This window comes from Seriola lalandi, unplaced genomic scaffold, assembly GCF_002814215.2.
Source record: "Seriola lalandi dorsalis isolate HSWRI2012SDOR001 ecotype SW California unplaced genomic scaffold, Sedor1 jcf7180002054262, whole genome shotgun sequence".
NCBI classification, from domain to species: Eukaryota; Metazoa; Chordata; class Actinopteri; order Carangiformes; family Carangidae; genus Seriola; species Seriola lalandi.
In genome coordinates, this window is record NW_019524815.1 from 64,719 (window position 1) to 74,344 (window position 9,626).

The following is a 9,626-nucleotide window of genomic DNA, read 5'->3' on the forward strand; positions in this document are numbered from 1 at the left end:
TTACTGTTACTACAAAATAATGGTATCAAAGTTTAATTACCCTCTCACCTGGTTCAGTCATTCATTCAGAGCTACCATTATGTTAGAAAGTAACGTGCAGTGGTAATGTTCCTCATGTAGTAAACGTACATTTTACTATGTGAAAAATACCTTCTTTTTTTTTAAATATCTGAATGTATTCTTTCTCACTTTAGGATCATCAGTTGCAAAAGAAAGTATGAAGCAAAACATCCTTTAATGAAATATGATTCAACATTTTTTTTAAAAATTAAGGCACATCAAAAATACCAATTCCTTGAAAAGGCACCATCAGGTTACACAAATGGGATTAGCAAATTACACAATTCTCATTTTTACATTTGACAAAATATGCAGCTCTCTAAAGTTTTAAGAGCACCTCAATGCTTACACAATTGTTTTAACTATCGGGACAAGATTTGTAAAACATCCATAGGCAAAACATAAATATAAAACTTGACTTTGAGTCAGTTTGCTCCCACACAGACACACAAACGCAGTAAATAACAAATCATATTTAAATTAACACATGCTCCCTGAAGACATCCTAGGACAAAGTCATTATGGTTGCATCAACAAAAATAAAGTAACTTGACATCTCATCATCAATGTATACAGTTAAAAAACACACAGTTATTCCTGTCCAGAAGGTGCTGGTGTATCCTGTACCTCCGTCTGAAGCAAAAGGCCCTCCTCACTGTCTGACATCTGGTTTAGACTGTCCAGTAAGGCCACAAACGGACTGAATGAGGTGTCCCAAAGACAAACATAAATGAGGTACAGGACGCACACCACAATGAGGAAGACCAAAACCTGTATGAGGATGGGCACAAGGCGGCGCTCCACCTCTCGTCTCTCCAGGGTCGTGGGACTGACTGCTGTGTCTGGGTATGCGTACTGCACAGGTCTCCCTGCTGCCCCCTTGATGGGTCTCCGACGAGTGGCGCTGAAGAAGAAGGATATATTAGTGATGGTGAGATGAAGCACTGACCCTTCCGATGCAACCACTTTGCTAGTGGTTGGAGTGCGACATCTACTGGCCAGAATGTAAAATAAGCAAATAGAAACATTTGTATATTACAAATTAGGCATCACTATAAAGGGAAACCATGACTGTATTTTTTAGTCTAAGCATACCTTTATAGTAATTACTATAAAAGCAATCAAATACATTTTCTATGCATCAAATATATAAATATGAGTCAGGTTAGGCTCACTTTCTGTGTTTTAACTTGAAGTGTGAAAATCGAGTAGTCAATGTGAAAACGAAAGAACATGTATAATGGTAAATGCACTGATCATTTTCAAGAAATAAAAACTGCTCAACTGTGTTGGGATTGAGATGATTTCATTATTTTTTTACGATCTCTCCTGCCTGTGAGAACTATCTTTCACAGGGCACAGATGAGGCTGGGTTACACAAAAACCCCAGCATGTAAAGGCTAAATTCATTTCCGTCTTTCCTACTATTTCAGTGAATCCTCAAGCCATCCAATATTTCTTTATACAGTCATTGGGGAGAAATGAGATCAAAGCAGTCACATGGTACAGATGAGAAGTGAGGCTTCACACATCATCAGTTACATCATAACGTCTAAAATGGCACACACATCGACATGCGCTTCACCAGAATAACTCAGCTACACTTGACTCACACTTCAAAGCCTCAAACTCTCATCACCAGCATACACTTGTTGATAATGCAATCACAAAACTTCTACCATGTTGTTGTCCATGTGTCACCCATCACCAATTAGAATTCCTGTACTTCAGTGAAATCTGTTTGTCATTCAACAACAACTCACAAACCTGTGAAGAGGAGTAAGAGCACTTACTAGATCCCTGTGGGTGTGGTCTCAGCATTTGAAAATATGTCCTTGAAAGTATCTTTCACAGGCTCCTGAGGAAGCTAAAAAAGAAACCAGAAATTACTCCCAGAAACAACCAGGCAGAAAAATATCCTAGACAGCAGTGTCCCACAGAGAGGCCCAGCCAGTCTGGTAAAAAATGAAAGAAAAGGGTGATCTGACACATTCTGACAAAATATTTAAATTGAGCAACTGTTGGGGTAATTGTGTCTAATTTTCTAGTTTAACACTGACATATGCAAGGAGTTACACCAAACATAGTGTGTTGTTGTAGGAAATGCGCATGCCCCCAGCAAGTCGTATGGAATAAAAACAGAAAAACAAAAGCCAGCAAGAAGATGCATGTGCCTTCATTCCCCATTCATGAGGGGAAGCCCCGGGGGTGTAGTACACGGACTGGTTCGTCATGGTGCACTTGTCCACAACTGGCACGTCCAGCTAAGGAAAGGAGACGTAACAGATTATGACACACTCGATTTCTGTAGAATATCCTCCCGCCTCCAGTGAACCGCTCCAACACTTCAACCACCAAAGTTTGACCTCAAAGTGTGACTGAACAGTGTGAGAACTACTGACCCTGTTTGAGCGTGACCAATGTTCCTGCACATTGCTCCATTTCAACTCTCTCTCAGTGTTTGTTCGAGTAGAGAGTGACCTCTGACTCTCCATCTGTTGTTTAGAGTGAGAATGTACATTACTAAGTGATTACTGACACTCAGAAATACAATTAAATAAAAGGGTGATTTTTAAAGAAGTGGAATGAGGCTTTAAATACAACTTTCCTCCTCAACCATTTCAGTGATGCTGAAGGTCTGAGAGGAAGATGATGAGCAACTACTGGCCATTACTAACTGTGATCCAGACGGAACCTGCAAGGATTAACATTATTATCATATTGACAGAAACACAAACCATGTATCGGTCATCACCCAGTCTCTACACCAGTGAGATACCAACGGCCATCACTCTGAGACAAAACATATCCCATTAGTGGCTTGAGAAGGACACACAATAAAGCCTAAGCAAGGAATGCAGAGAATTTAAAATCCACAAGAGATGTAAAGTGAGACCAGCCTACCCCTGATCCTAATCCTGAGCGTTGATCTACAGAGGATGCTCTACTAATTCCTGCGGGAATCTGTGACCAGCGAGACCCACTCGGCTCTGATGATTTTAACGCATTCCCTGAATTCCACTTGACACTAGGTTCCCCTTTTCTAGTAGGCCTCGCATGCTAGAAAAAGCCAACCCAATCCAACACAGAAATAAGACACATTAGTTTCCCCCCCCCCCCCAGACTCAGTCTGACAGAAATTTGAGCAAACACACAAGTATCTGTGGTATTTACCAGTCTTGATGAGGGTAAAAAGCACTGTGGGTAAGCAAAAGCATCATTCTGGGGAAGAAAAACAAAACAAAACAAAAAAACACTAACACTCAAAATGCCCGTGCTTAACATTTAAAACCCTATTTTACAGTTGTAATCTGTAACCACTAAGTGGCACTGTAGGGAAGACTGATTTCAATTTGGCAAGTGAAGGCAAAATGCAATACGAAGCTCTATTAACCATCAAAAGTATAAAGATAGTGTAAGCTCCCAGATTTCAGGCATTTCAAGAGGTTCATGTAGACAGAAACTCTAAATCATATACCCAAGATATCAAGAACGTCCTACAGTTTTCTCACCTGGCTGCTCTCTTGCTGGCCCTGATCCGACTGTTCAACTGTTTGTTTTTCTTTTTCAGCACCTATAAAAGTCAGACAATAATACACACTCACACACATATATAGGCCTACACATATATATATATATATATATATATATATCACTGATACTTTTTACTGTATTTACATTCAAGTGTGCACAAAGCCCCAGTAGTCATATTCAACACACCCGCCTCCGTAGTTCTCTTTTTGTTAGTTTGGGCTGTTTTCTTTTTTCTTACTACTTTGACATTTCTTTCAGCCCTATACTTTTTATGTGGATGAATGACAATAAAGTTGACTTGTCAAAGTATATGATTATGTGACAAAAAATATATATTATTATTTCAGGTCATACCTGACTCTGCATCCTCCTCTTCTCCATTTTCCTCCTCCTCTTCACTGTCAGAGTACAAGATACCTTTCTCTGCTCCATTAAGTTGGTAATGTCCATCAGACTGAAGCAGTTTGCTGAGCTTCCTCTCATACAAGGCCCTGGTGGATGCTAGCAATAGGCAAACACGGTAATTTGTTTTGTTTTTTTTAAGACACAGGGCAAACTGGACGTGAACATGATGACAGGAATCCTATTTCTATGATGAAATATAACTTGAAGACAGTATTAAGTGCAACCTCACCAACTATGGGTCCGGCTTTAACCCCGTGCACGAGCAATGCGGCCTTGAGGTCATCATCAGTCAAACCACTCGGGTCGGGCATCTCTGCATCCTCTGGTTTCTCTCGCTCGTCCTCAAAAGCAAAATTTGCAGAATTTACCGAATGTTGTTCACGACATGACAAAAGCTGCAGCTTGAATGCCAGTACTTTCACAGTGTGAGATATAGAGCATAAAAAACAGCTGGAGGCTTTCAGCTCACAAATGTTTATGTGTAAATCTTCTGCTTTCACATCTACCTATTGTGATTCCAAATCAACAACCACAGAAAAATAGGAAATGAAAGACAGGCCTATAGTGAAGCCCAATCAACATATAAGAGGGATTGTTGTTGATTGTTTTAGCAACAGATAATGGTTTATCACATATTAGTATTTGCATGAAACGGATCTGGAATAAGGCAATCCACATAAAACACAGTTTCCTTATCAGTGTCATAAAACAGTGTTTCACAGTCGGCTGCTTTTAATGCTACATCAATCCCTGGCTTCATGTTACATAACCGTGGTTCCAATTAGTTCCACAAAGTGGGGTACATAGATTTTTAACGTGGGAAAAAGAGAACAGATCAGTACTCAGTATTGGCATGTAGCCTGATATGAAGTATCAGTATCAGAGGAGAAAAGGTTGGTTTTGTGTATCCCTAGTTATATGCAAAAAAAGATGTATATAACACATCTGAGAAAATATAGGAATAGCCATTTACAAAGCATGTCAACATTATACTATATTTTGTTCATCAGACCCTATTGTATACATTTCCTACAACACAAACTTACAGAGTGGCATCTTCCAGCTAAATCAGTATTGATGCCGTCTGTTAAGAGTACTAATGTGATTATTCTTGAACTGTAAGGTACTATAGATATGTTTTTCACAGCTCTCACCATAAGAAAAACATGAGTTATCCTTTGTGGGAAACAATCTAGTATCAGTACAGCTGCAACTAACAATTATCTTTAATTGATTCATCTGCCAATTATTTCAGGATTTACTTGATCATTTTGATCTTGAAATGTCACTAACAAAGTGGAAGAATGACCATCAAAGCTTCCTGGAGCACAGTCTTCAATTTGCTTGTCTTGCCGGACCAATAGTTGAAGAATGAAAGATATTCAATTTACAGTTATATAAAACTGAAAACACAGCAAATCATTATATTTGAGAGATTGGAAACATAATATTTCACTTGAAAAATTACTTAAAGTATAAATTGTCCATCAATTTAGTTGCATTTTCTGTCAAGTCCCTTAATCTAATCATTGACTAATCATTTCAGCTCTAAATAGCAGCATTGGGTCTAGAGAGCAAATCTTGCAGCAATTTCTAAACTTTAAACTCTACCCCGACTTAAGAACACAGTTGTGTTTATGCTCTCTGCCAGTCTTTCCACCCCATGACACGGCACAGAAACAACTTGCTGAAAAGTGCAGCAAGTTGTTTCAAGTTGCAGTGCTCTTCCTTGCACACATAAATGAGTGTGACAGGTGCGGCAAGCATATGCACACGTTTGTAATGGCAGCCCACTGACTACAGAAACGTCTCATGTAAATCTATACCAACTATACAGCAGGTGGCTAAATGGTCAAGGACCTCCAGTGTGCTACAGCAAGCTGAGAAGACTGTTTGGTAGCAGTGACCCAGATCTCCCCCTCCTCCTTTCCTCAGCTGCTTACCAGCAGTATTGGTTTAAAATCACTTCAAATCTATGCCCTTAGCCCTTAAATATTAAATTATAATGGTGAAGTCCTTGGAGACCACTTGATTGATATATATTTTACCAGGAAACATATTTACAACTGCAGTGGGGGGAAGTAACTAATTACATTAACTCAAGCACTGTACTCTGGGGTACTTGTTCTTTTCTTGAGTATTCGGCTATAATTGAATGCTACTTTATACTCTTTACACCACTACATTTATTTAACAGCTTTAAATACTTTTTGAGAAACAATTAGTTGTTTAACATTAAAGCAGCAGCTTGAACTTTATTGGTTTGTGGGCTTAAGCAAAAAAGGTGTAACTATGTGGAGCCCCATGTCACATTCCAGATGTGTGGGTTGTTATCAGTTCCACATAAGCATTTCCTCTCTTAACTTTTCACATGGATTCATTTATTTTTTTATTTGTTTTTTTTTTATAAATTCAACTATAATTTCAAATGATCCAATATTTCACAACTGAAAAGCAGATTTGTGTACCTTTAACTCAAATAGGATTTTGAATGCAGGACTTTTACCTGTTATGGAGTATTTACACATTCTTGTTCTGGTACCTTTATTTGGGTAAAAGTACTTCTACCACTGTGCAAAGACGAAAACTGATTTGATCATTTGTGCCCTTTCTCAGTAGAGTAAGTTGGAAAACACTTTTTTGTCACTACTGGTCTTTCAAATTAGACTGACAGCACAATATTATACTCAAGTTATGCATAACGTTTTTATCTCTCAAAAAAAAAAAAGAACAAAAGAAAAGAAAAACGGTGCAACAACACAACTCACAGCTACATCTTGTACTCGATCCTCCTCGTCGCTAGAGAAATCCGCTGCGTTTTTCTGATCGATGTGTTTTAAATGCAACTGCACATAAACCTCCTTTTTGCTCTTGCCAGGTGGCAGCTCGACATTGTGGGCAACTAAATCTGATTTCAGTCTAGATTTAGAGAGATGAGCGGGGTCCTCCACAAACACGGGCATGTCACAAGGACGACGCGGGATATAACAACTAGTTAAAACTTCAGCGCCTGGCTGTCCCTTGTAATTGTGGAAAGACGTGTTTAAAGTCGGACGTATCCGGCGGAGCTGCTCGGAGAAGCCCTCTGCCTGTGGCCTGAGAATAACACGGACTCGATTGAGAACAGCTGCAACCGATGACTTGATTGACAGTAAGTAAGTCGCATTGAATGGCACTAAGCAAACAAGCACTGCAAGCTAACTAGCTACTAACAAGTTTGGCTAGCTTTGAGCTTCATTACAGATAATGATCAGACTTCATTTAAACATTTATGAAATGATGACTGTAGGATACAAAACTTAGAAGGCATTATATATTATCATATTTTGGATTATAATTAGCTTGCAAGCTAGTAAGCGGAATGTGTCCTTTGAAATGTTAATCTTTAACCGCAGTTATTCAGCTCTTCAACATGTATGGAAGTCCGGAGCTGTTAATGTTAAAAAAGAAATGATCTTAATCAATTTAGAAATACTTAAATTGAAGAAGGTAATAATATAATCTAATATTAACCCATGTTTTGACTTGTCATAGCAGGAAAACACGGTATCATCATGTTTTGAAAAGTTTGAAAGTTTTGATTTCAGTTTTCTCAGAGGAAGGGTTTGAGAGGTTTTACATAATCTTTAATTTACAAAGGTCTTAAATATATTTTTCTAGCTGATTATTAAATATTTTTGGATCTAATTTATATTTTTAACTCTAAATGAATGGTAATGTTTCTGCTGAATGTGTAAATAAGCAACTATTTGCAAAAAAGTTCACCATATCAACTTAAACTGTGACAATATGTCAATTCTGTGTTTACAGCTTATTTCTGCTGCCCCCAAGTGGCCAAAAAACATCAGCTTTTGCAGTTTTAAGAGCCAGTTCCTCCAGCCAAGCCATTGCCAGTTGACTGTATACCTTTGACCTCCAGGTTTGACCCGGGCTTTGTTCGCTGATGGAGTTGCAGCGTCTCTGGTGCATTCTGCTGCTCCATTTTTACTGGATGCAACCACCTAGTACAGCACGTAGAAGAAGTGGTAAGTAGTTCCTTTTGTAGCACCTGTTAACAGATTATAAAAAAAAAAAAAAAAAATTTCAGGTCATTGCTTGTAAGGCAAGGAGTGCCACATGTGCCATTAAGGACTTTTCTCCAACAAGACTTACATAAGGTATTTGCTCCAACAAACACATTGATTGTCTGGTTAAGTTGCTTTGAAAATCAACAACTCCAACTCATTAAACCTTCTAGGAATAGGCCTCAGTATTATCAGTATCAGTATTAAACAAGTTTGAATAAAATTACCTGGATCATGGTTACATACACCAGGGGTCTACCTGAAAAAGAAAAAAAAGGTTATTGGACCCCAGGTGGCTGTACAAAGTAAAACTCATCACCCGGTACCCCCCTAACATCTGGTAGGTTCTGGAGTGACGAGAAACAGTTCCCTGTTTTAGGGTAAAACAGTTTGTACCATGAATAATAAAAGTTAAAGCGGGGGAGCTTTTAAAGCAAATGGTCCCTTCCCAAGGTCCAGAGGTGAAATAGAACAAAAAGAAACAGGATAAGATGGTCAAACAGGATTGCATTACATGAGTACCACTTAATGCCAATCAAAACATCAACGGATGAAGCAAAATGGAACCCCTGAACAATAGATAGGTTGTTTGTCTTTGCTGCAAAGCAATGAAAATGTATTTAATTAGATGACAACTTTGTTATTTTGCTGCTCTGCAAATGCAAATATGAAATGAAAAGACAGCAGGTGTTTACATCGCAGTGCATTGATATTTGAGAGTTGAATAGACTTGATCACCTGCTGTGCTGTTTACTGTTGTGAACTTTGTGAACTGTACCATTTTTAGATTAGATCAACACATTGTGATGTGAGAAAAACAACATTTGTTTGCAGTGGGGATATCCAGCGGGATGAGGGGATTGGAATTGCCTAATTGGCATTCATCAGTTGTGTACATGTACACTGTTTTATTATTAGTTAAAAAAAATACTTGCATACTTGGACTCTGAATCTTTTTTTGTCACATTTTACCACTGCACAGTGGAGGGCCACCTTTCCCTATTGATTCACAGTGTTGTACTTGTCGCCCAGCAGGTTTAGCCAATGATTCAGAGAAAGCAGGTCAGGAAACTGTATGATAAACTCACACGGTCAGTGCATCACTGTTCCAATGAATGAAATATTTTGTGATGCCCTTTGTTGGCCTTAAGTGTTGTTTTACTGTTGTGGTTTGAAACATCAAGCATGCAGCAAAGCATAAAATACACACAGTAGATTTATAGTTAAGATTGTGGCTTTAAACGTTGATACACAGATTGTATCTGAAATGCATACACAAAGTTTTATGATTAACATAAAACGTCTCAAATCAAAAGCACTCAAGTCATCTGAGACCTGACTTGCTTATATTTGCTTTGCTCTGAGAAATACAATTTTATTCAGTAAGCCTGATATAGATACTTTCAAGTTCAAAGTCATGAGATATTCAACAGAGAGGTACTGCGGTTAGAAGACTGAATGCTCTTGGAATCCCTTTGAAAAATCTACTCAACGGGGAGGGTGGATGAAGCATGAGAGGCCACATTCAAAAGGCTTTATACAAGTGCTATGAGAGCTCAGTAA

The 9,626-nt window shown here is 38.5% G+C and overlaps 1 protein-coding gene across 3 annotated transcripts; it reads right to left on the reverse strand.

The window, feature by feature from the left end:
- Nucleotides 1-216: 216 nt before the first annotated feature.
- Nucleotides 217-7,066, reverse strand: lemd1 (LEM domain containing 1). Of its 3 annotated transcripts, XM_023405090.2 has the most exons (11): nucleotides 6,768-7,066; nucleotides 4,229-4,340; nucleotides 3,949-4,095; nucleotides 3,573-3,634; nucleotides 3,235-3,282; nucleotides 2,965-3,120; nucleotides 2,669-2,755; nucleotides 2,463-2,555; nucleotides 2,235-2,324; nucleotides 1,854-1,927; nucleotides 217-964 (listed from the first exon to the last, which is right to left on the reverse strand). In XM_023405090.2, exons 1-11 carry the CDS (start codon nucleotides 6,960-6,962, stop codon nucleotides 652-654), a joined length of 1,377 nt encoding a protein of 458 aa, XP_023260858.1. In that variant the 5' UTR covers nucleotides 6,963-7,066; the 3' UTR covers nucleotides 217-651. The 3 variants fall into 3 exon arrangements, with proteins under 3 accessions (XP_023260858.1, XP_087029765.1, XP_087029764.1); XM_087173639.1 differs by lacking the exons at nucleotides 2,669-2,755; nucleotides 2,965-3,120; nucleotides 3,235-3,282; XM_087173638.1 differs by lacking the exons at nucleotides 2,235-2,324; nucleotides 2,463-2,555; nucleotides 2,669-2,755.
- Nucleotides 7,067-9,626: the final 2,560 nt, after the last annotated feature.

Excerpts from the sequence above, each read along its gene's own strand:
- lemd1 (XM_023405090.2), bottom strand. The coding sequence starts at position 6,962 with ATGCCCGTGTTTGTGGAGGACCCCGCTCATCTCTCTAAATCTAGACTG. Across the intron at positions 4,341-6,767 it reads ATCGAGTACAAGATGTAGCT|GACGAGCGAGAGAAACCAGA; the intron begins GTGAGTTGTGTT and ends TTTGCTTTTGAG. Across the intron at positions 965-1,853 it reads ACCACACCCACAGGGATCTA|CGCCACTCGTCGGAGACCCA; the intron begins GTAAGTGCTCTT and ends CTTCTTCTTCAG.